This window comes from Triplophysa rosa, linkage group LG13 (assembly GCF_024868665.1).
Source record: "Triplophysa rosa linkage group LG13, Trosa_1v2, whole genome shotgun sequence".
Taxonomy (NCBI): domain Eukaryota; kingdom Metazoa; phylum Chordata; class Actinopteri; order Cypriniformes; family Nemacheilidae; genus Triplophysa; species Triplophysa rosa.
The window spans coordinates 6,444,125-6,471,261 of record NC_079902.1 but is presented as its reverse complement, the minus strand read 5'-3'; the positions used below and the strand labels follow the sequence as shown (position 1 = coordinate 6,471,261).

Sequence of the window (27,137 nt, the reverse complement as noted above, 5' to 3'; positions counted from 1 at the left end):
GCTTTTAATACAATGATTTATATTTAATTAATATTAATATTAATTTGTATTATAATTTTATTAAATAAACAATTTGTTTGATGGGTCGTGCAACTTTGTCGCATTTAGGCCTAGCCAAGTAACAGTTCTTCTACTGGTGACCCAAAAAAAGAATACTGGCTAGACATATTTTTTACTTGCTGGCTAATGTAATTTACTTATTACATGTATTTCTTTTGCTTGTTTTCAGAAATAATCTACAGGAATTCTATTCTTTGCGGATGTGTACCAGAAATTATGTTTGTGCTACAAAAGCATGCATGCACAGTAACGTTTATGTTGTTGCTTTGAAACCGTTTATTTATTTTTTATTACACTTATTTGAAGAGTTCATTTGAAAAACTCATGTTTTTTTTATTATGCAGTCCAATTAATATTAATCAAACTGCAGTTGGGTTGTTTTAATTAAGTAATGTTAACAAGAAAATACATCTTACTAACCATAGATGCCACATTAGCATCTGTTTCTATGAGCCGCTATACCTAGGTCGTCCGGCATATTGGAACGGTGCGAGCCGGTCTGTGTTGCCAAGTCTGCGGTTTTCCCATAGAATTAAGCTACTTTTTTAACTGTTGCTGTGGACTGTTTTCTCCACAAGTTACGGGTGGAAGGATTTAGTTATTTAGCTGTCGATCTTACGATTCTTTTATTTATGAATGTTAAGTTCTGTTATTTGGACTAGGGATGTTTAGCTTGTGAAGTGGTTTTGTTTCACAGATCTGGCAACCCTGCCAAGCCGGTCCATTAACACTCAAGAGCAAGCTGACTGTGTATGAATATAAAAACATATTTATTGTTGTGTAAATTCAAACATTTTATTTTCTACACTAATACATGACAACAACGAAAGGGAATCCCATTTTTCGTGAATTAAAATTCATAGCCACGGTGTCGTGGCATTCTAGCAAACCGTGAGTGACGTCAGTGGACTGTTCCAAGATGACGGACACGTCTACGTGCCTTGAGTGCTTGAATGAGGCATCTAGTTATATATATATATATATGTTACTAACACAAAAACATGATAACATAGTAAAAAACATGACTGACAGAGTTATCTGTTTTTATAAATAAACCAAACTAACCTAAAAGCCCAGGTACAGTAGAAAGCAGCTTGTTTTACACACTCTAAAATGAGCAGAAACGACTTTTATTGCTCTGTGTGCTAAGTGATTGCCTGAAGGACACAAGGCCAACCTCATTGTCAAATCTCAAAGGGGCAAATGAATTGTGAAATAGCCAAAATGGACACCTTCCACGAGATTCATGATTGTGATAAGTGCCGCCTGCAGCCAAGTTAACTGGAAGCTCCTCTGTACTGAGAAAATCATCACTATCAATAAGAAAATCAGACAAGGGCACAGGAGTAGATGCTGGTGGAGCGTGAATGTGAGATAAACAGAAATATACAAAAACACTCGAGACAGCCAAACAACTGATATATAGAAAGTCTTACGACGTTGCTTTGTAAACCCCTGATACGATCACAAATACAGTATGATCAAAACAGCCTTAAAGGGACAATTTTTTAAACAATTTTCATCATGGCTTTTTTCTGCAGAACACAGAAGATACTTTAAAGAATGTTGGTAGCCAAACAACATTGCCCCTCATTGACTTGTGTCCTATGGACACAAAACCACTGAGACATTTCTCAAAATATCTTCTTTTATGGTCCATAAGATAAAAATGCATAATGGTTTTAACTGACATATTGTTGAATAAATCACAGATTTTTTTGGTTTTGGATGAACTATTCCTTTTAAGTGCAGAAAAACATTGGCATGTTATTCAAGGACTATAAATAGCGCTTAATCTAAGACTATCTCTGCTCAACAGCTCACACAAACACAGAGAGAAAACAGGATGAGAAGGTGAATGAGGATGACAAAGAGAAACATAAATGAAGGAAATAAGAGGGCTTGCGGAGCAAAAAAATAGTGTTAAAGTTTTAGATTATAGATTATTTAGGATTTAGGCTTTGGTACGGAGTAACTAAAATGCCACATAGTATTAATCTTATGCGGGCGTCCGGATGCGCACCTTACTCTAAAAATGAAAATATCTACAGTTTATATGGAGTTTGTACATGGCGGTGAATGCATTGTTGTCATGGCTCTGCTTCCTTAGTCATGTTTTTCTTGGTCCTGTAGCAGAGCCATGGCAAAGTCTTTGGTTATGTGTGGAGAGAAACATATTATTGTCCGTTTGACAATAATATACATTCTCTCCAGTGTCTTGTCATTGGCCCCATTCCTCTCGTTTCCTCGTTATCTTTCCCTGAGTGTTTAATGTCCCACACCTGCCCCATGTCGTTATCCCTCGTTTGTCTTCCCTATATATACCCTCTTGTTTCTTTGTCCTGTGCTCTTGTATTACGTGTACTATGTTGTGTATGCATTGCGTTGTGTACTGTGTACGTACGGTGTACTGTGGTCCTGTGTGTTATTGCTACCCGTGGTCCTGTTCCTTGTCCTGTTCGTGTTTTGTGAGTTTTGTTCATTGTATTATTTAAGACGTTTGGTCGTGTCATTTAGTTTAGTTTTACTGTACTTGTTTTCATTTTGCCCCCTCGTGGGAAGTCTTTTGTTTTCTGTTTGTTTCTTAGTTTAGTTCCTGTTTGATACCCCCTCGTGGGTTTTTCCTTTGTTTTGTTCATTTAATAAATATTATCTGTTAACCCCTTCCCTGCCGTTGCCTGCACTTGGGTTCTTCTGCCAGTCGTGACAGAATACAAGAGCCAAATTCAGAACCCAGCGGGCAGCAAGATGGACGGCACGGCGTCGTCCTCACGGTCCGCTCAAGCCCGCTTGCTGCTAGGTTTCCGCCAGGGGAACTACGGGAATCGGGAGTTCGCCGGGGCATTCTCGGCGGTGGCTGAGAGGGCTGAGTTCAACGAGGCAGAGTTGAAGACGATATTCAACTGCTGCCTCACTCAGCGCCTCACCCCGTCTGAGAAGAGGCTGCTGGGTCCCCTAGGGTTCGCGGCAATGGTCAGGTTCGTTGCCAACCGGGACGATCCCGGGGGTGGGGTTCCACGTGGGACTTCCACCTCGCGGTCGATCACGCCGGAGGGCCTCGACCTGACTGCCGCTGCCCGGGGGGACTCGGTACCCTCCGGCTTGAGCTCCACGGTCCCCGTTCACTCTGGTGGCACCGGTAGCGAGCGGGAGGGAGGGGATCCGGGGATGACGTCGGCTGATTCCTCCACTGCGGAACTCCCTCCGGTCCCCACGGATTCGCCAAGGTCGGCTATGGATCCGGGGATGACGTCGGCTGATTCCTCCACTGCGGAACTCCCTCCGGTCCCCACGGATTCGCCAAGGTCGGCTATGGATCCGGTGGTGCGGAGAAGGAGGGAGAGGCGCAGCGGAGGAGCATCCAGTCCGGTGCAGCCAGTCCGGTGCAGCCGGCGTCCAGTCTTGTGTCCAGTCCGGTGCAGCCGGCGTCCAGTCCGGTGCAGCCAGCGTCCAGTCCGGTGCAGCCGGCGTCCAGTCCGGTGCAGCCGGCGTCCAGTCCGGTGCAGCCGGCGTCCAGTCTTGTGTCCAGTCATGTGTCCAGTCCGGTGATCCAGCCGGCGTCCAGTCCGGTGATCCAGCTCGTGGGTTTTTCCTTTGTTTTGTTCATTTAATAAATATTATCTGTTAACCCCTTCACTGCCTGCCTGCACTTGGGTTCTTCCTGCCAATTTCGTGACACATTGTATTATCAATACAGAAATGTCATAAAGGGATAGTTCACCCAAAAATGAAAATACTTATATCGTTTACTCAACCTCATGTCATTCCACTTTCTTTCTTTTGCAGAACACAAAAGATATTTTAATGAATGTTGGCAACCAAACAACAATGGCCCCCATTGACTTGGATGTCGTCTTTCGTGTTCCACTGAGTAATATACAGGTTTTGAATGACATGAGGGTGAATAATATTGACAGATTTTTTATTTGTGGCTGGACTATTCCTTTATTAAAGAGAAAGACGGTCACTCCTGGTCTGCCATGACACCTTTTACAAGCGAGGTCCTGGAAGACATTCTGAGTGGCTTAAGGGGTTGCACTCAACGCTCATCTTGAATATAAAACTTTTGGTCTAATGCATCACTCCAGGGTAAAAGGCCCTTTAACGCAAAAGGAAGTACAAACTAAAGCTTAGTGCTTTTTAAAACTGCTGCTTTACTGTAAGTGGCTTCATTCACAACCGAGTAACATTACAACGTGCCGGTGTCACAAGATGCTCACGATACTAAACTGTCTTTGAGTCCTTCTTGTTTACTTCTTTTATCATTCACAATGGAACGCTGCTTCTGATGGGAACAAAGCCAGAAACTAAATAAGATGTCAAAGCACAGAATGGATTCTAGCTAAATGCACATCCAAACCCCATGAGTGAATTGTGTCATGATTCTCAATGAGGATCCAGATGCAGACAGCGTAGAAGGGGTTAACAGAATTTATTACAAAAAACACAAATCAAACACCCACGATGGGGGAAGACAAAAAGAGAACAGCACTATAACCACATATAAAACATAAACCAAAACTTCCCACGTGGGGGACAAAACCGGCGGACGAGGTAACCAAAAGAACCATATAAAACTGAGACAGGACTAACACTAGATAAACGCAAGACAGAGCAAAAACAATATATACGAGACAACTTACTAGAGCTTGAGACCAGGAACAATACAAGGTAATACAAAACGAATCAGCACAAGACAAGAGACACAAGGTTATTATATAGGGGAATACAAACGAGGGATGATAACACAGGGAGGGTGACGGGCAGGAGACAGGGATCAAACACTAAGGAGAAGCTAACGAGGTAACGAGAGGGCGGGGCTAGAAGACGCGACACCGAAGAGAACGCATATTATTGTCAAGAGGACAATAATACGTTTCTCTCCACACATAACAAGGGATCCTGCCGTGAATCACGACAAATTGTCCATCAAAGTTCCACACATATACTGTAAAGTAGACTCAGACTGACAGATCAAGGCCAGAGCATGATGTACAGCCATTTGACCAAACACTCTGATGTTTCACAAATAGCAAAATTTCTTTATAAAGTATAATTTTATGATTTAAAGGGATAGATCAACCAAAAATGTCATTTGAAACCTAAAGAATTATATTTTGAAGAATGTTGAACACTATTGACTTCCACTGTAAGCACACAAACCACTGAGACATTTCTCTAAATATCTTCTTTTGTGTTCCACAGAAGAAACCTTCATATACATGTTTTAAACGACATGAGGGTGAATAAATGATGACAGGATTTTTATTTTTGGATGAACTATGCCTTTAATGGCTTCATATCTGTTTGCCTGTCAATCGTCTGTAAGACTTCACATGATTGGTAACCTCAGTGTTGGTGGACTCCTTATTTGAAAAATGACTTCATGTGGCCCCACTTATCGCCATGGAAACAGCATCACTACACAACGTGCGAAACTCAACTCTCAATTCATTGTCCTTTCTAGCGAAACAGTTTATGGCTGCCATGACAACAGCAACTGCAGTCATGTGTCAGGTTGATACGTTTACAGAATTTCAATTAATGCTGTTTGAGTTATACACAACCAAGAATTGTGATTTCACGGTACTAAAAAACGACAAATTTTACCTGTCTAGGGATATGCAGCACAGGTGTAAGATGGAGGCGGTGGTCAGCAGCACGTCCAGAGAAGTGCGGACCAGGCAGAAGGTCTCTCCGTAGATCCAGTTCAGATGGATCAGTTCTATGGCACCGAACGGCATCACCAGCACTGACACCAGCAGGTCAGCAAATGCTAGTGAGACGATGAAGTAGTTGGTTTTGATTTTCCTACAGGGGAAACACATTCACACTCTTATTTAAAGATGTTTGGGTATTCACTAAAATCTGATTTGCGTGTGCATAAAGTACATGTGCATCAATGGCGATGTGTGTGGTACATTGCTGTCATAATGTTCACCGCCCTGAGAATGTCCAGAGCTCTGTGCATCCTATTAATGAGTAATAAAAGTCCTACTGGAGTGTCTGAACTCACAGCTCTATATATAGCTCCATTAATGGGTTCAAATCATTCTGGCACTTAACCATAACATGGCATAAAAGCCGCATACCAGCTGCCTGCCGACAATATACATCTTTGAAAGAATGCATAGATGCACTGATTGGCTTTTGTTCAAATCTGCTGCCAATCAAAAGAATGAAAAGCAACAGGCATCTGATAATTATGCCATCAGATAGCGTGTCACTGTTTACAAACCCCTCGAGATTTGCATTGAAGCAAAATAGCACCAGATGTTTCATTTGACCCTGCTGCGACAGCCTGTTTTTAAAGATATTTATTATTATGACCTATAACGTGCGGTAAATGACGCATTGGAGATTATTTTTCTCGTGACTCCTACAGTATTATCATGAATGTATGAACATTATGCAGGTGGTGGAGTGGAAACATGCCGCTCGAGTGAGAGCATCTAGGTGGTATGAAACACAATAAGCAAGTCATAAATCAGATGTACAGTATTTAAATAATCTGTGGTAAAGTTGGAGAGGGCAAGACGCGTGCTGATGCCTCCAAGCTGGAGAGCTCAAGGAAACTTTTAGCATTTATAGTTGACAGCCGCTCTGAGATTCTCATCCATTTTTATCATTGACAGGGATATTTTACTGCAACGCTCCCTTGTGTGCTTCACTGTAATGAATGAGATATTTACAAGACTTGAAAAATGAAGACAACAGTGTGCATGGTTTTTAAATGAATTTACTTACATCAACATGAAACGGAGCATTTTTACTTTTTTGATGCATGTACATGATTCATCTGTGCATGTTACTCCAAATAAAAAGTCACGATGCATTCAGATACTAGTGTATAAAATACATGGCCCTACTTTTTGCTTGTTGAATGATCAAAGTGGGCTATATACAGTACTTAGGTCGCCTACACTTTGAGAGTGCATTCACCATCCACTAGTTTAGGCAACAGATTTATAAACTAGAGATTTTTTGCCATGAATCATTATTATTAGTCACGCATTCCGTTTGTCACTGAGTTTTGCAAATATCTAACCCAGTGGTTCTCAAACTGTGGTACGCGTACCACTAGTGGTTCTTGAAGAGATCACTGGTGGTACATGACAGGACAGAAAATGTAAAACTCAATATATGAATTTACATTTCGTGTTTACAATGTCAAATGTTAAATCGATCAATACGGATCAATACATATAGCCTATGTGCAATTTTAATATAGTTGTATGAATTATTGTTTATTTATCATTGTTCGATGTAACTCAGGCGCGTGACAGACAGCTAAAACACAGAGCGGGAGCAGATAGATAGTTTGTGAGTCTCTCACTCTCTCTTTTCCAAAGAGCTGCGTGCAAATGAAGCGTCTTATGAATTTCTGCACTTGAACCGCTGTTTAAAGCTGTTGTTAATGCTGTAAAGCGCTTATTCAACACGCGTCTGCATCTACTCGAGGTTAAAACAATGAAGCGCGTGTTGCGATATAGTTTTGATGCGCTTTGACAAGAGCCGCTGCAGTAAAGTTTGAGTCTTGATGTTTAAGTATACGTATATTTATTTATCGTCTGTGTTAAATATTATTTCCACATTGTTTGTCTTTATTATAGGTTTGTAGTCTTTCTCCAAGTGCCCACAAAGTTAATAAATCAAAAAAGTCATTTGCAGAGCCGTGTTTACAGTGCACTACAGAAAAGTGTTTTGAGTCCAATACTGTTGAATAACTTGAAAAAGATGGAAAAAACATGTTCTTTAGTTTAACAACAGTTTGTATTATTAACAATACATTAGAATTGGAGGACGAGGTGTAAAGATAAAGATTCACAGCTCTACTATTAATTTGAGTGTTTATTCATGTGATTTTCTATGGTGGTCGAAAGGTGGTCCTTCGAACAAATCATTTTATTAATGGTGGTACTTGATCTGAAAAGTAAAAAGTATTAAAAAGTGCTTTTCAAATTTGACAACACAGTATTTAATCAGTTATGTATATTTCCTAAAAGACAGTGAATTTGGACATCTGAGGTTTCGATAAGCAAACAACATCATCTAAAAAGTTCTTTTTTCAAGATTATTCGCATGATCTAAAACTAATTTCTTCACTGTTGTAGAGGGAGTCACTGGTGGCTTTCTCAGAGTTTCACATTCGCGATGGTGTTGACACTTTCTAGGCAGACTAAGATGATGATGAGAAAGAGATTTTGATACAGTGTGGGTGGAAATCTAAAGCGCAAGCAAACGACCGTTGTAATTCCCTACCAGACAGGGACTATTTCTGAGCTTCATTCAGCTTTCACTGATGTAGAAACAATTGCTGCATAGTTTTTTTAAGAACACAGCAGGTCCTCGATATAGTAATTAACAAGATGCTAATTACCAGTGGCGTAGGCAGAATATTTTTTATCTTTTTTTATAAACTGCGGCACAACACATGCGCAGCACAACAAAAACAAACTACCATTTCGCAGTAACAAACACGTTTTTAACAAGTATGCATTAATATTAGACTCATTGCATTAATATTACGAAAATGCCACTTAATCAATTAAGCACATTTATTTAATAGTCAACACCAAAATAAAATGTTTACCAAAAATTTTAATCGCACATAAGTTTTATATAAAGTTTATTATAATTATTTTCTGAAACACTAAATAATTATGTTGAATACAATAACATTTCAATAATTTAATAAAAAAAAAATTTTTTAATAACTGGGTGGGCCTATTCATAAAGTGGGCGGGCCTGATGGGCACATGCCCGCCCACTTCATGAATATGCCCCTGCTATTTAATAAGTGAAACAAAACCCAAAAGCATTTGTGAACTGATAAACTAAAAAAATGCCCGCTGATGCCAGAAACAGCTTTAATCAAAGATGAACTTGTAATTCTTGCAATGAACTATTAACCTTTGTATTGTGTGTGAAAGAGATTCATGGATTACTATTTATGTGTCATGAATGATATCATAATAATAAACTTTCATATTAATATTAAATTTAAATATATTATTAAAAGTTAATGACATTTTTGCTTATATTAACTTAAGTTGGTGTAAGCTAACACTCAATGAACAAAACTAACTCTACCTCTTTATTTAATTATTTATTGATATTTAAATATGAATCTCTTCTTGCCATTTGTCACTAACGTCTCTTGCATTATGCTAAAAAATACAGTTTTAAGTTTCTTTTTAATACAGTGTAAAAGCATCTCAAAATAACTCCTTTTATAGGAATACTGCCTAAATTTTCCATACAAACATTTATTTTTTAAACGGTTCCGTTCAAAAGGTATTGCATTAAGACTCAGTCAAGCTGAACAAGTCACATGCTAAACCAGGATGAGAGGAAAGTGGAGAGCAGTGGGTGGAGAGAAAAGAGAAAGAAGGCGGGGTTTCTGACCTGAGCTGCCGGTCCTTGCAGACGGCCACCATAACCAGCAGGTTGCCCAGGACGCTCATGAGCATGACCAGTGACAGGAAGCTGATGAGAGCAACCCTCTTCGCCATCCCGTTGCTGTGGCAACAGAGAGAAGACAGACTTATTGACAACTAGTTGATCATATAAAAAACAACACTTGAGATAGTAAGTCTTTGAATAATATGTCAGTTTCAGTGTGAAGGAATTGAACGAGACCACCAAGACCACCAACTATAACCATTTTAATATTTGAAGCAAAACGGTGTCCGAAACATCCCTTTAGTTGTATATTTATTGCGTTTGATGTAAGTTTGATTTGCTAATTATTAAAGTTGACATTTAAGAAAGGTTTCGCCACCTCAATTCCCATGGAAACAGCGGCGTAGAGGACTGGCCAGAAATAGAAAGAACATTGCCCACACAGCGTGGCCGAACAATTCCTTCTCGCAAAAAAATGTAATCTCTATGATTATAATTTTGTTACACTGATGACGTGAATCTCAACAACATATAGCATTATTTCTCATCAGGGCTGCTATTGTAATTTCCATTTATGTATTTTTCTGCCACTTTTAAATATGCCTGTCATTTAAACCGTGGTTCAGACTCAATATTAACACAGCATGCATTGTAGTTTAACATTAAGAGAAAGAATTCACCTCACAACAAACGTCTTGCATAACCCATTGAAATCTACAGTAATTCATATCTGACAGACACAATGTTTTTCCTCAAGATTGACACTGACTATGTGTTTGGAAGTTAAATCCTGTTATTGTGACTCCAGGCATTTGTCAGAGGTAACCCCCTGCCGCACGATACAGACAAATGAACGGCAGGGCATTTAAGATACATGATAAAGACTTGTTCGCTCAACCACAGAATGTCTGACGCTTCTTTTGTTCATGAGCTATAAAGCTGCACCTTTTCAAAGCCGTTCAAGAAATCTGAACGTTTATGATGTTTATGCTTTTGTGGTGATTGTCATATCTTGGCTAAAGTTCATTGGCTGTTTAAATAAAACAAACGGACAACCCCCTGCAACACAGGTTAAGACAAATGATGGCAAGGTGAACATCTGATAAAGTGACAACCCTATACAGCACCACTGCTTTGAAGGAGGCAAGTCTAGCTGTAAAATGATGTCATGTAATCAGGTCAATCACTAGTCCTTCATGGTTTCATTAAGTGTCGAAAAATCAAGACTCCCGACTGAGTGAAAACATGCTTTTTCGTGAAAAGGATGGCAGCAGCTCAAGGTAAACTAATGTTCTCTCAAATATACTTTTTATATAATTAATGATAATTATGAGAGTCACAAACACTATATTTATATCCCATTACTCTCTCTGCTAAAAGAAAACATGTCTGAAATATAAAGGAATCAACAGCCAAAATTGGGGGAAGTTACCGTATATTCAAATGTTTTATTTATTATATAGAGAGACATTAAGAAAAAGTGAAGCTGTGCAGTCCTGTGTATTTTTAAATACATAATATATTATTAAAAAATCACAAAAAAATGGAACAAACAGTGCTGGTGAAACAAAGCAGGTCTTTTATTCCCCAGTATTGTAGTGTGGTCGGTTTGAGCATTCCCAGAGCCGTTGAAAAACAGAGTTGCGACACTAGCATAAATGTTCGTTGGAAGAATGGAATGCGTAAGTAACTCATATCATGGAGGCACTAGTTCCAAACAATGCATTGAAGCCCATTCATTTCACTGTTTCTCAAACACATTCGCAGGTAAATTGATAAAATATATCTCTGTAAAACTTGTGTTTTATTATAAGGATGTTTTTGAAACAAAACTATTGTTTTCCTGAATAAAAATGGCTTTTCTGTGTGTATGTGTGGTTGAATGATTTTCTATAAAGACTGATCATTATATAAAATGTTATGTCTCCCTGAATAAATTATAAAATAAAATCTCTTACTGACTGAAATTGTTTGTCATTTTCAGCATTCTTTGTGTTGAATTTACTTGCAATCATTGATTATTTATTGATAAATTACTTGTGCAGTTTATATGAATGTCTTAATGTTAAACATAAATGAACAATGGTATGTACTGATGATCATAGAAGCATAATAAACAACAACGCATGCATACTGTTAATGTATTGCACATTATGCATCCTTCCTAGTTAAATTAAACACACAAAACTTGATTAATACTGTCTCACTAACACTCATCAGACAAAATGTTATTATAAATTTAATCAACAAAGTAATCAGTGCATATATTGTGTTGGTATTTAGTGAAATTTGTTGCAAATACAGCTGCTTCCACTGTCTCTCCCGCTTAAACCCATTAAACCGCTTACCCTTAAACAGACTTACAGTTTGGAACTATTGAGAGCTCCATGAACCATTTGACCAAGTGGCGGCGAGATCAAAGTGTGTCGCAATTCTGTTTTTCAAAGGCTCTGAACGTTCCTATCGACTTCCACGTCACACATTCAGCTGTACCTGTTTTTATTCAATTGCTAGTGATTTGAGGGTTGGAGGAAATTTGCTCTCAATTGGGAAACCATCCAAGAGTCGAATCCAAACTTGAACTCAGGCCCTTCATTTTCATTAATTCTCTATGCAAACAGGCATCAGCCAGCTCTGATTTCACGGCCACTCGTGAAGGACAAATATGCTGATTAAAAGCACAAAGTGCATGGTGTGAATTTACTGGGATCAATGAACATTTCACCAGTGCAGAAGCAGGCATTTGCAATTCTAAATACGCTATTAAGCCTTAATATGATAACAATCCATTACATTTGAGACACTTTTAGTTTGCTAAAAAACTTTGGCGATATGCAAGAAAGCTTTGGAAAAACCCTATACCATGTTGCAAACTTTGTGAAACATCTTGCAGTTTATTTCTTGTTATCTTTTATCTTGTTGTTTCCCCAATAAATCATGTTGTGCAGCTAGCTCTGGCCTTTCCTGACATTCATGATTATATTTATTTGACAATAGCGCCTGTGCTCTCCAACACCAGACACACTGCAGAACGAGAGAAAGTGTAACGGAGGGCAGCTAGTGAAGAGCTGTGCAGTGTGTAAACCTCACTCCCCGACCGCGACAGACGCTAGAGACCGCGGTCTTTAGTCTCCTCGTTAGAGCGCCCGTCTTCCATCCGGACCGACTATGGCGTTAGAATCGTGCCCTAATTCTGCGCGCACAAAATATAATTTTGTGCACATAAAAGGCACATCGCACGCGCATCAACTAAGTTTCGTGGAGATAATACTCGCCTCGCGAGGATAAAAGTAATTCGCGCGAACGAAAATGAATTTTGCAACAAAACAACATTGATCTGAATGTTTGCAAACACTCGCCTGCTCTCTCCTCAGAGCACGCTCGCTCAACACAACCAATTGTTACAGTGTGTCATAATTCCAGCCAATCGGCAATGGGACTGCTAAATTATGATTGGCTGGCTTGACAACCAATCACAAGATCTCATGCAGAAAGCTCGGACGATGAAACCGGCCCACGTGGACAAGATGTGTGTTTAAAGTTATACAGTAGGTGGCGGTAATACTCATATAAAGAATGAACAAGAAGAAGAAGAAGAGATGTGTATTTAATCGTTTGGACTTGTCCATATTGAAGTAAAAATGTCGAACGCTCAACGACCACAAGTAAGTATCTTATTTTTTAATCTAAATTAAATCGTGCAATTACATTACTAGTGAATTGTGGCGCGATTCCAACGCCATAACCGACGCCGGTTCGAAGCCCGTGCAGAGCGCGGCGAGTAGGACTGGTTACAAAAGCAGCGACGACTATACTAAATGAATCAACCATGACTTTTATTTGGCTATCTCCTGTACAAACGCTTCTGTGGCGACATTAGAATTTCTCCATAGATCATTGAGCTTCAAACCTCATTCGGGTTTAGCAAAGAAGGGTCCAACATGAACACAACTACCGTGACCTTCGGGGTTGGTCGGGGGGGGGGACAGATTGAAATGCTCTTGATGTGCAGTAAATCAGTGAAGATTTGAAGTCTTTTAAAGCAAAGGTTATAAATTCGCTTCCTTCAAGGTTGTTGACGAAATGATATTCATCTGGTTTCACTGGAGCATTGCTTCCATTTGCTGAATTCCTCAGGCGAAGTATGTCAGGCCAAATGAGAAAACGTGCCATTTTAAAGAAGCACTTTCACAAGCGCAAATAGCCGATTTAGCTTCCACATATCCAGGGTGCCGTATAATTTCCTCTATTCCATTTGCAGATGAGTGCTCCGCACCCCTGAAGCCGAATAAGGCATCTCAATGGAGCTGAACCTCTTCTACCTTTCCCAATAGACTCACAGCGGGAAATGTTTTTCATGACTATTATAAACCTTACTTTGCCATCCTGGTTTGTGGATTGACAGTAATTAATTGGAAATCTGTTAATAACTTGCACCTGGGACTGGGTTGGGCGATACGTCGGTGTTTGTTTTTTCTAAGGGCGAATGTGACTCTTGCATTCGTGTGGACAAAAGGTTATTTCGGGATAAGCGCGCATGACTGGCGTGGATTCAAATGTGGATGCTTGTAGGGTTCATATTTCTGAATCATTTACGGGCATTTGCAGATGTCACGCAGAGCATGTGAGCGGAGCGTGCAAAATATAGTCGGAGCGCGGAGCGGGTTTTTATCCAAAGGCCGGAGCGATCGCTCTGTCTCGCTCCGGTTCCGCTCCGACACTGCTCACACCACTGCTCACACCACGAGTCTAGGGCATGCACAAATCCACCCAGAATTCTCCTGTGCCTTCAACAATTAACAAAACTGTCAGCCTACACTTCAAAAATCGTTCGTTGTGAAGGAGAGATGTATGGTGTAAACACAAGCATAGCAGTGGCGATCCGTGACTCCTCTTCAGGGGAAGCAGTAATGCGAAGCTCGGCAAGACATGTATTTAGCCCGTCATGTACGGCGCGTCATGTCAAAATACGTGCCTGCTGCAGACACGTCGAAAGGGTTTTTAATAAGAGACGCTCGCGTTTGCTAGATACTCGCTCATGTGTAATCAGAGTTAGGTGTTAACGCAGTGTCTTCTGAACGCGAGCGTCTCTTTTATCATAAACCCGTTCGACGTGTCTGCAGCAGGCATGTATTTTGACATGATGAGTGATGCACATAGGTTCACGTGAAGCTCTGAACACGTATTTTGAATTCCAGCTTCCCCTGAAGAGGAGGCACCGATCGCAGCTGAAGCATAGACTAGAATGACCGCGTAACGTGCCGCAGATGCGTGCGGTGTAAACGAGGGGTAAGGCTTCAGTTGAAAACGGCAGGTGTTGGGCATGCAGAGGAATTTTAAATTTGAGCGCGCCTGGAGCGATTTCACCGGAGCGGGATGAAACTGTAGGTGAGCGGGGAGCGGAATTGAGCGGAGCGGTCTGGTGCGACTTTGAGCTGTGGCGCGGGGGGCGCGAACACCCAAGTGAGCGGGGAGCGGAAATTCTCACCGCTCAGCTCCACTCACATGCTCTGATGTCACGTCGTAAATGTTTAAATGAATTTGGGGTGATGTCAGAAACCTTTACCAATGATGAGGTAGGGCTGTGTATCGCCAACAACTTTACAATACGATACGCATCCCGATACAAGGCCACGATGCGATACGTATCCCGATACGGGTCCATTTTTTTATTACATTTATCATACGACAGATTTACAGCAAAATATACTTGCCATTCATAACTACTTATCAGTTAATCTGACAAATCAATGCATAAAGTAGCTTTGTGAATGAGTATAAAGTTGCAAAAGATCAAGTCCTTATACAGAGACCCTTGTTTCTAAAACAGGGTTTCTAGGCTATATCATATGTGTGTGCATGTGTTTTACAAATACACTATATGTCTAACGAATAAATATGAATATATACATTGACGTGCAGAGTAAATAGATTTAATTAAATAAGAAAGTGTTGAATTGAAATAATGACGTATTTCTTTCTAGATGTCAGATTTCTAGATATAATATTATTAATGTACGGGTGCTGTAAGATTTAAGCAGGTCTTTGCTCTTCACTTTGTATTACATGCACATTTACTGTCGCTCTTCCACATCTTACTGTTCATGTATTATGAGCGAGCGGCGCGTCACTGCATCCCTCCAGCGGCGGGAGTTTCATTGATTTTAAACGCGTGCAATCGTTTTATAGTGGATGAGGCAGAAGCAGTGCATCAAAGGTGTTTGAAAACATGTCAAAGGGCTGATTCTTCTCCATCTCGTCATGTGTTAGACTCATTTGAGAAGGAAAACGATATTAGGGGGTGTACTGTATGTGTATAGTAGCATGTAGATTTATGTCCTTGCGATGTGAAAATCTCATTTTAGATCTCACTTTTATGAACCAACAACATGCATTATCCAATTATGTTGATAGTCTTCAATGTGAACAATTTAAGATGCACTTCAGTAACTGTGCAGCATTTGGCCAAACCAGATTCACTGTGGAATCAGATTCACACTGCATACACATGGCAAATTAATAAGAATCAAACTAATTTCTGCTAAAAAAATATCAAAAGCTTATTTCTTAAATTACTTCTGATGGTGGAGAGATGGACCACATGCCTGAGCAGATGATCTCTCATTCCAAGAAAATCTAAAAGACAAACCCAGTCCTGTAGCGATAGTCAATTTATCTTCGATAAAGGGCGATTTATGGTTCTGCGTCAGACCTACGCCGTAGCCTACGCAGAGCTGCATTCCCTAAGCCTTACCCTACCCTATAGCCTGACGCGCACCTCTCCACAATGTAACAATGTGTCAACTCAACGCAGACCGCAAGCACTGTGATTGGTCTGCTTAAACCCCTCCCCCAGGTCAAAAACCTCTGCGATAGCGTCGCGTTTTACTGATAAGCATTTCCGAATTAATTATTGTTGTGGAAAAATTTCAGTCTTGTAGTTCAAAAAATCTCTCAGACTAAGAAGGTCCGGGTGTCGAGGAGTTAACTTTATTTGCTCGAGCCAAACAAAGTGAGATGTTCCAAGTCATCTAAACACCAAGTGTTTTCAGTGTACAGTTATAGTAAAACTTCTGAAAGGTGGTCCTTTCTAAAACCAATCAGGTATTTTCCCGTTATCTCTTATTTTTATTAACCAATTGTTAATTGTCTGCCACCAATAAGTCCCAGGTAACAAGGTACGTATCTAATGGTGGTACGCTGGTTATTACATCATTTTTAAAATAATTTGCATACAATGGTAACTACACGAGACCACCAAACAAGCCATGGTCTCCATACGAGACGGCGTGGCGTCCGTGCGTAATCATGGTTACTTTTAAACAGTGGAAAATCCCCAGGTTTTAGAGAGAACAGAACAGGCTTCAAACTTTAGGCCTCTAAAAACATCACTGGATTTTACCTTGTTACATTGTGCTCAAATGTGCTTTAAACATGCATAAAGTGACATTAAGTGCATTTATATGAACAATCATTGGTTACAGGTACAGATTGTGTCATTAAATCATCAATTCTTCTTTAAATAATCAAATATCATCATAAACCTACTTATATGTAATTATTCTTATTGACTATGATTTCAGATCAACCCATCTATGTACTAATGTTCCTATGAATACTTCTCAATACTTTTTAGGTATTTTATCAAGTGCATTTATAACTGTGGTGAAAGACAGTGCTCAATACATGTAAAAAACATCTATATGTGCCCAGAAATTACACAATATTATCTAAATAAATTATTTGTTCTATATTTAACAATTCAAGCTGCAACAAAAGGCACCGTCTTTTTTCAGCTATCACTGCTAAATGCTTATCCGAGAGTGTACGCAACAGGCCGCGTCTTCTTTGGCGCTTGCCGGATACTGCCTGTGGACACTGCCTACTAGTGGTCGACATGTGTATTTGCACGTTGGCGCGGACAACAACGCACAAGTATAAAGTATAAAGTATAGTGGCTATGGCGCAGGTCTGAAGTAGAACCATAAATCGCCTCTTAACTGACGTAAACATGTACGTAATGGTTACAGGGCCAACAGTTAGAGAGAGATGAAATAGGAAGCAGTGTTCTTTTAGTGGCAAAATTAAATTGTATTGTACAGAACACAGGGGTTTATGTACTCGTTCACAAAGCGAACATAAATTGTGGATGACTTGTTTCAACTTTGTCTCATTTAAGAGGGAGTCAGGTCATCTATATCAAAGAGACATGCGGCCCTGCTCATAGCAGCCGTTTACAGGTCGGTTCAATAGTAAAGTTCACAGCATCAGGCTGATTTGCAGGTTGAGTTGCTGGGATCAAAAGGCCGTGACATCTCTAAAATAGCATGTCTGAACGTGTTCAAGCAGAGAGAGAGAGAGAGAGAGATATTTCAGGACAGACATATTACTGAAATCCACATGCCTGCATCTTTAGCATTTAGAGTACACTGTAAAAAAAATCCGTAAAAAACAGACAGATTTTCTGTAAACTGGAAAAACTATGAAAACCTATTTCATAGTATGAAATATACCATAAAATATTTTTTTCCCCATAAGATTATAGGATATAAGGATATATATTAAATTGTTTTCCACATTTTTCTCGTACATGTGTTTTCTTATTCTGTAATTTTATAGTTTTTGACCGTATTCCAAAAATAAACCATAAAAAAAAGAAATCTTGTTAAAAAAACAGCTGGGGCGCCAGTTTTTTCCCTGTAAAATTACATTTCCCCATGTTTTCTTGTAAATTTGCAGTCTTTTTTCTGTAACCGTATTTAAAAAATACATTTAAAAAATCTGTAAAAACAGTATAATTCCGTTTTGTACATTTTACGCGGAAAATCGGTAAAAAATAAATACATATCACAAAAAATTTTACGTTTTTTTACAGTGTACCCCTCTATTACACACATTATAAAGGCTCACGTTACTAAAATAAAAATGATCACATAAATATACAGCCACGGAAAAAAGTTTAAAAGAGACCATTTTAAAATCAGTTTTTCTGATTTTAAAATTGACTGTTTATAGGTATGTGCTTAGGTATAGTGATCATTTTGTTCCATTCTGTGACTACTAACAATATTTCAAATAAATATTTCAAATCTCAAATAAAAATATTGTTTCTATTTGCATTTATTTGCAGAAAATGAAAACTGGAGAAACAGAACAAAATAACAGAAAAGATGCTCTGTATTTTTTCAGACCTCAAATACTGCAAAGAAAACATGTTCATATTCACGTTTAAGCAACACAATAGTACTATTCGTACATGTATTTAGGAAAAGTTTCAAAAAAATATTTTTATCTGATAACCTCGATTTTTATCAGTTTTCATGTGTCTTGTCATGCTGTCAGTCTTTCACATTGCTGTTCAATGATTTTATGTCACTCACGAGGTTTGATTTTGTTGAAATTCAACAGACACGGGACTGGAATGGTCTCTTACTTTTTTCTGTGGCTGTATTGGGACAACGGACAAAATGTTGTGGGGACATTAAAAATGCCAATAACTAGTTGTGACATTGTAATGTGGCTTGGAATAGGTCAATGCTTTTAGGTCAAATATTTATTAGAAAGTACTATAACTAAAGATATTTAACAATAGATCATATAAAACTTTATGTATGATAACAGCTATATTCTCTGTAAGTGGCTGCATTTTTATTAATTCCACAGCTGCACAATGTTGCTCCTAGGCAACAAATACATTTAATCAAATAACATACAAATAATGAATGTTTAATCTGTACCTCTATCTGTTCAATTATGAATCTGTTTACAGTTTGTTTACTAACAAATGTAAATCCTAATATTGGGTAAAAAAACATTTTCCCGAGGGAAAGTTCTCCTGCCAAAAAACAGCATCCTCCATATGGTGCATGATGCCAGAAAAGTCATTTAAAATGACTGCAGTCACACTACGTTCTGCCAAAAACAATCTGTTTATTAGTTTATTTAATGTCATCCCCTCATTATGCATCATGTGCCCGCAAAGTAAAGAAAATGGGCTTGTTACCCAAAGGTAAAATCGTGCAATATTGAGTTAACATGAGCTACATCTGCATCATCGAGCATGGCTCTCATGGCTCTTATGATAAAATTATTCACTTTAAATTGAATTCTGCAGTGGTTTCCATCATTCTTTTCTAATGTAAGACTGCTCTGGACAATGTTATCCCATGATGATAGTCTCAAAATACGATATCAAAAACTTCTTGTCTAAGCACGACACAGACCTAATAACCTCTGATGTCTTCTCAATATAAATATAATGACATCCAAAGGAGGGATTCTTCAAGATCCAGAGCTGTATATAGTGACGGGATAAGCAGAGCGGCGTTTCCTGAAGAGAGGGACATTCTGCTGATAAGCAACTAAAAGGAGGAAATGTTACCATGTGGTTTGGTTTGATATGGGGAACTCTGTAATATCAATGATGCTTAACGGCATGAATGAAAATGTTTGGAGAGACAAATCGTACTCCAAGATGAAGTGTGGCTCTGTAGGATCAGTGATGATCACACACTCAGACTGGGGTGTTGTGTTTCCTCAATGGGAGATCTGACAGCTTTGTTAAACGTGCTAGAATTTCGAAGAGCTGGATGGCTGCCAGAGCCAACACTTCTATTGAGGGTTTGGAAGAATTACACTGTCCCTGAATAATATTTTTTTTTCTTTCCTTGTATTTCACGGTCAGGGGTGGAATTAAAAATTATATTAGGACCGCGAAATATATCGAAATTATCACAATGTGCATATCGCAATATAAACATCCCAATGTTATGCAATAACTGAATTATAAAAAAATCAAAAAGTTATGTATAGACCTTTGGATGACGTAAACAACACTGAACCAAACTGGTCCAAAAGTTTCAGTTTTTAACACTGCACAATGGTTGAACAAAACACAACTAACAGAACATTTCTAACCAAATCAAAATGATAAACAAATATCTTAAAGTTTCAATTATATATGTGAGATTTAAAAAATTAAAATAAAACTGAAACCGGAAGTGCTTCTGGACCAGTGTTTACATCTTGCGAAGTGGTCTATAGTTTATTCGTTTTAGGCTGATGCAGATAGCAGAGCGACTGTGTCTGATGTGTGGAAGATGATCAATAATCAGAAATCATGTAAAATATGTATTTTGGTTATACGATTTTCAGTTTTTAAATATATATTTTACAAACTTGAACCACTATTCTATCGTACATTGCATTATTTAGCAAATGATTGTATATCACATTTTTCTTTAATATCGCACAGCCCTAATTTATAATGAATTTATAAAAAAGAGAACCATATGATTCATCAGTGTATAAAAAGGTTTGAATCCAGCCTGGGTGATGTCCTGATCAAACTAGTCAGTTATACAGACAAATTCTCTAGGAGACTTGCATCTCTATTTAAGAATAATAGGCACAGAAGTAAAAAACCATTACTTGTTGATGTAATAATGAATGAAACAACAGATGTAAGTGTTTCAAATCTATGTATACTTGATGTTACTTGAGTGGTGGCCGAGACTGTGCGCGTGTCAGAACAGTGTGCACATGACGTCTCGCTCAGATTTAGTAAACATCACAGCACTAGTCTGCATGTTGAGCGTTTTAAGTGTTTACCAGAGATATATGTTCCTCATACATAACACATCTGTGTGTGCTACTAAATCCTCATGATGTTTACAAGTTGCCAGTGTGTCATAAACAGGCCCATAGCCGGGGGGGGTTCGGGTGGTTCGAACGACCCACCATTCACTGTTAAAGGTCCAGAATTTAAGTCAGTATTTTTGTAATGAAAATGTGTCCTTTTAAATAACAACTGCCAATAATTAGAACCATGGACGTCGGAAGCACAAAAAATGTGAGTGCAAAAACGACACTATTTTATCAGTGGCGCGGTGAGTAGGATGTGTGACAAGTAATATTAGTTTTGACGCTATCAACCAAGTTCAAATCCACCTTTCACCAATCTAACTCTTCTACATTTTCACACCACATATCATATCGTACACACATTTATTTTCAACAACGTACAGGAACATTTTCGTTTTTATTTTGGGCATGTTTTTCGATGCATGATCCCACAGCATGCCATTGTCAACTAAAATGATTTCCCAAAAACAAAATAGTTGACAGTGAAAATGCTGGGTGGCTAGTGTAACAGAGACCAGCTAGAGAGAGCTGTGCAAGTAAACCAGACTCCGTGACTTCAAGTGTTGTTCTAGCGACAGATGCTAAGCCTCCTCATTAGAGAGCTCGTCTCACATTCCGGACAGATGCTGGTTCAAGACCCGCTCGAAGCGGGAAGAGCAGGAGCAGTTAGTCATTTTGGAAAACCACTAGTCACAGTATTAAGCCCTGTTTATAGGAATACGTTTATCATTTGTTAACTTTATTATTCATTATATTTATTAAAGTTGAATGATTTATAGCATTTATTGGTAATATTAGGCAGTGTTGGGTAAGTTACTCTCAAAAAGCAATTAATTACTAGTTACTAATGACATATTCAATAGTGTAATTAGATTACTGTACAAATTACTCTCTCCAAAAAGTATTTAGTTACTTATTATTATCTATATCCTACATCAACCTTGATTAGTTAAGTGATTCAAGGATAGGCATGAAAGGGCTCTTTTAATTCATTCAAATAAATAATAGTAAACTAGATAAAGTACTCTTATTAACTGACCAAAGTATTACAAATGTGAGAATTATACATTAAAGCACAGATTTTAAAGTTAGACTTTGAATTTTGATGTCAATTCCACTATTGCACACACATATATTACACAAAGTATTTAGTTTAATTACATCAAAAGTAACTGTAATTAAATTACAGAAAAATAAGAGTAATCCCTTACTTTACTTTTTCAAGGGAAAGTAATTAAATTACATAAACTAATTACTTAGTACTAGTTACACCCAACACTGATATTAGGTTAATTACACCCACAGTGTTGGGTGTAACTAGTTACTAAGTAATTAGTTACTTTAATTTAATTACTTTTCCCTTGAAAAAGTAAAGTAAGGGATTACTCTTATTTTTTCTGTATTTTAATTACAGTTACTTCTGATGTAATTAAACTAAATACTTTGTGTAATATATGTGTGTGCAGAAGAGAATTGACATCAAAATTCAAAGTCTAACTTTAAGAGTACATTCCTCGAGATCATAAAAAATACATTTTCATGAAGTGTTTAATTTTGCCGTGTTTGAATGTAAGCAATCTGCCAAGTTGTAATCCGAAGGTGAACGAATAACAAGTTACTGACTGCGAAAACTTAACTCTCTCCTCCCCAAACACTGTACTAGCTCGTTCGTGACGTGTGCATCATGTCTAAGAGAAGCTGTGTTCTATGTAGTGAAACTAAGTCAGTCTTATTTTCACTACCAAAGGAAGAACTTCTGAGGAAAAAATGGTTACTATTTATTTTTCAAACGACACCAAAGGAGTATAAACCGAACGTTTTACTTTGCGCGCGTCATTTTACCGAAGATTGCTTCATCAATCTTGGCGCCTTTACTGCAGGATACATTAAACGTCTTTCCTTAAAAGATGTTGCAATACCAACTTTATTTGGACCTGTAAGCTCCACCGAATCACAACCTGTAAGTGTGACTCTTTATTTTTGTCTTTACTTAAAATTAAATTTGTGTGACGTTATCTCATGTCTGTGTTTAGCTAACGTTACCGTTATTTTTGGGGTTGTTACTGTTTGTTTACCTAACGTTAATTATAAACTCGTTGCGCTAATGTAAGTGTTCAACCATATTAACTCGCAAAGTCTTTATTTCAAGAACTGCGTGGTGTACTATAGTTATAATAACATCTGAAGATACGAACACCGTACACTGTATGCCGTGATAACTAACTGTTACAAGAGAAGTGTCTAAAACAGTCCTTTTTCTTACTGGCATCTGTATAAGGATTAAAGAATGATTCGTCAGACTCGGGCTCGAACTGGTAAGGTAAAATCGACGCCATCTCTCTCTATACACTGTTAATATCCAACCACCTGCAAACCGTAATACAGTAGCAATGATAGGCGGTCCATTTGCGACACATGCTGAACGAGTTTGACCAATCACAGCAGACTAGACCATTTGACCAATCACAGCAGACTAGACCATCTGACCAATCACAGCAGACTAGACCATTTGACCAATCACAGCAGACTAGACCATCTGACCAATCACAGCAGACTACACTATCTGACCAATCAGATCAGACTACGCTGGCGGAAAGGCGGAGATTACACAGATGAATCGCGGAACGAATCATTTGAGAGTCAGTCAAGAAGTAAGGTAATAAAAACTGCTTATTATTACGAAATAATAGTATTTTTACATCATGTATGTACATAAACTTGTTGTCGGACACTCCATAAACCAAAATAAGCCCTTAAAAATATTGAGGAATGTACTCTTTAAAATCCATGCTTTAATGTATAATTCTCACATTTGTAATTAATAATAATACTTTATGTAGTTTAATATTATTTATTTGAATGAATTAAAAGAGCCGTTTCATGTCTATCCTTGAATCACTTAACTCATCAAGGTTGATGTAGGATATAGAAAGTAATTAGTAATAAGTAATTAAATACTTTTTGAAGAGAGTAACTTGTACAGTAATCTAATTACATTATCGAATGTGTAATTAGTAACTAGTAATTAATTACTTTTTCAGAGTAACTTACCCAACACTGCACCCCACCACAGACCTCACTTATTTTCAAACCCTGGCTTCGGTCATGAAAGGGCTAACCTTAGGTAATACTGGAGTCATGAGGATTCATGTGTTAGAACTGCCCAGGTTAACTACATGTTAGTACATGTTTGTTAGTTAATGTATTAATTAACACCTGAAAGTAAAACTTACCAAACGGACCCTTAATAAAGAACAAGGAGTTTTTCTGAGTATTGTAATGAGCAGCCAGATTCGTAGTGGTCCTGCGATTACACATTTTACCGTTTGTATGGAGAGTGGTGCATTCACATAAACAGTGGAGTTACAGCATACAAGTATTTGAACCTCAAAATTAAACAATAAATGTGGGGGGAAAAGACAAAAAAGGTCCACTTTTTGAGAAAAAGAACCACACCCCTTCCACAAGGCTGGCTACGGTCCTGATAAAGGTATGCCAGAACTTTTATAGAGTATTGATTTCTACACATGTTTGCTGTACATTTCAATACATGTTGACCTTGCAAATAAAATAATTTTACACTGTTGTGCATTAAAGGGATGCTTCAACTCAATGAAATGTCACGACTTTTCAGATTGAAGTATTATTTGATCTATGATCTTCTGCAGAATACAGAAAGATATTTTAAAGAACTTTGGGAACCAAACAACACTGGCACCCATTGACATCCATCGTATGGACACAAAACCACTGAGACATTTCTTAAAATGTCTTCTTTGTGTTCAACATAAGAAAAAAAGTGAGGATGAAAAAATAATGACAGAATTTTTGATTTGGCTAAACTTTTTAAAAAGTGTGGTAAACACTGATTTACAGGTCTCATGTAATTCATATAATTGTCATGGAAATGTGATATAATTGAATCTTGTTAACAGCAACTGAGAGATTTCAAAAGGTAAAAAGCTCTTTATACACTCAAAAAAGTGCTGGGTTATTTCTGTAAACACATTGTTGGGTTATTTATGCTGGGTCAAAATTCTGGGTTGTTTGGAGTACTTTAAACACGCTGTTGGGTTGAGCATGCTGGGTCAAATAAAATGTAGGGGGTCATTCACAGATGAACACCTGGTTGGGTTATTTTGACCCAATAACTGGTTTTTCTCCTTTTCGTTGGTCGGCCGTTTCTCCTGCATAATGTTCGAAATATTAGTTATTGTATCATAAAATGTAGTTTTAAGAATTGTTTAGGCGAGAATGTATGTGTGTTAAGTTCAAAATATCGATCGGCTAGTAAAGATAACGTCTATTTAGAAATGTGCTCAAACGTTTTCGGAGATGTGACCTCCAAACAACCACCGGGCGCTCCGTGCTCATGTACCCCGCCCAACGCTGCCTCACCTCGGTAGGTCCTGCTGAAAATCACAGCTGTTTGTTATCAACTCAACTCAACTTTATTTATATAGCGCTTTTACAATTTTCATTGTTACAAAGCAGCTGCACATGAGACACATTGACTACAAGCAAAACAATCAAAGTTGTACCTGCAAAAACAAGAAAAGGTTGAAACACAGAAGACAGACACACCCATACACAAAACACTCCACACACACAACACGCACCAACACACACAGACACAGAGACACACACACACACGGATGCGCATGCACACACACACAACACACACACACACGCGTACGTACACAGACAAGTACGCACACACACACACGCTCAGTGAGAGCACACATTTAGGATAAAGGAGAGAGAAGCACAGGTCAAATATAACAGATAATAAATTCCTATATGCAATATTAATTAAGTAAAACTTTAAAATTCTAAAGCAGCCCCCCCGGTCAGGCAGATAGTGCAAAAACAGTATGCAAACGGTGGCGAGGAACCCAAAACTCTAATCGAGAAAAAAAACCTCAGGAGAACCCAGGCCCAACCAGGGGATTCCAGTTCCCCTCTGGCAAAAGCTGCTGCCTCTGCACAAGCTCCAGAGAACTTGCACAACAAGGCTAAATAAAATAAATAAACTTAATAATAAAATAAATTATAGTTTAAGATTATCATTAATAATCTAATAGCATTTGAAGTTTTGTGGTGAAGACATGTCAAGAGACCGCGTCCTTCTTTATCCAGCTCTATCATCTCAGCTCTTGTCAGGTCCCCACTTCCCATTCTCCACTCTACCATCAGGTCAGGCCATGAACTGCATCCTGCTCGCTGTGGTAACCTTGGAACAATGAGACAAGACTGGCTGAGAGTAGAGTACTGTTCTGTACTCTTTGATGCAACAAGTACATCAGTTGTGTTTTTGGTTCCGGTTGATCTAACTAATGCAGCCTAAACCCTCTGAAGATTTATATTATGGAAGAGTAGTGTATGCAAGATTAAAAAGATGCGTCTTTAGTCTAGATTTAAACTGACAGAGTGTGTCTGCCTCCCGGACAGTGCAGGGAAGACTATTCCAAAGTTTAGGCGCTAGATAGGAAAAGGATCTACCACCTGCACTTGATTTTGAAATTCTAGGTATTACCAACTGACAGGACGCCTGAGAGCGTAATGCACGTGAAGGACTGTAATACAAAAGGAGTTCATTCAAGTACTGAGGAGCTAAACCATGTAAGGCTTTATAGGTAATAAGCAAGATTTTAAAGTTAACGCGATGCTTTATAGGTAACCAGTGCAAGGTTGACAGAACCGGGCTAATATGTTCATACTTTTTTGTACGTGTAAGAACTCGAGCTGCCGCGTTTTGGACCAGTTGGAGTTTTTGTAATAAGCCTGCAGGGCAACCACCTAACAGTGCATTACAGTAATCTAGTCTTGATGTCATGAATGCATGAATTAACTTCTCTGCATCTGAGATTGACAGCATATGACGTAGTTTAGATATATTCTTAAGATGGAAAAACGCAATTTTACAGGTGTTGGCGACGTGGCTCTCAAATGACAGATTACTATCGAATAGAACGCCAAGATTCTTTGCTGACGACGAGGGTTTTATGGAACATCCGTCAATAGTTAAA

The 27,137-nt window shown here is 38.4% G+C and overlaps 1 protein-coding gene across 4 annotated transcripts in view; it reads right to left on the bottom strand.

The window, feature by feature from the left end:
* The window catches only part of htr4 (5-hydroxytryptamine receptor 4), a 138,963-nt gene that overhangs the window by 82,532 nt on the left and 29,294 nt on the right, over positions 1-27,137 (bottom strand). For all 4 annotated transcript variants that reach the window (XR_008964156.1, XR_008964155.1, XM_057349511.1 and 1 more), the window contains exons 3-4: positions 9,469-9,582; positions 5,671-5,871 (exon numbers count right to left, since the gene is read on the bottom strand). Coding sequence is in view for 2 of the 4 variants with exons in the window: in XM_057349511.1 (XP_057205494.1) it covers positions 5,671-5,871; positions 9,469-9,582 (315 nt within the window). In the remaining 2 variants the exon portion in view is untranslated. The remainder of the gene's footprint in view (positions 1-5,670; positions 5,872-9,468; positions 9,583-27,137) is intronic.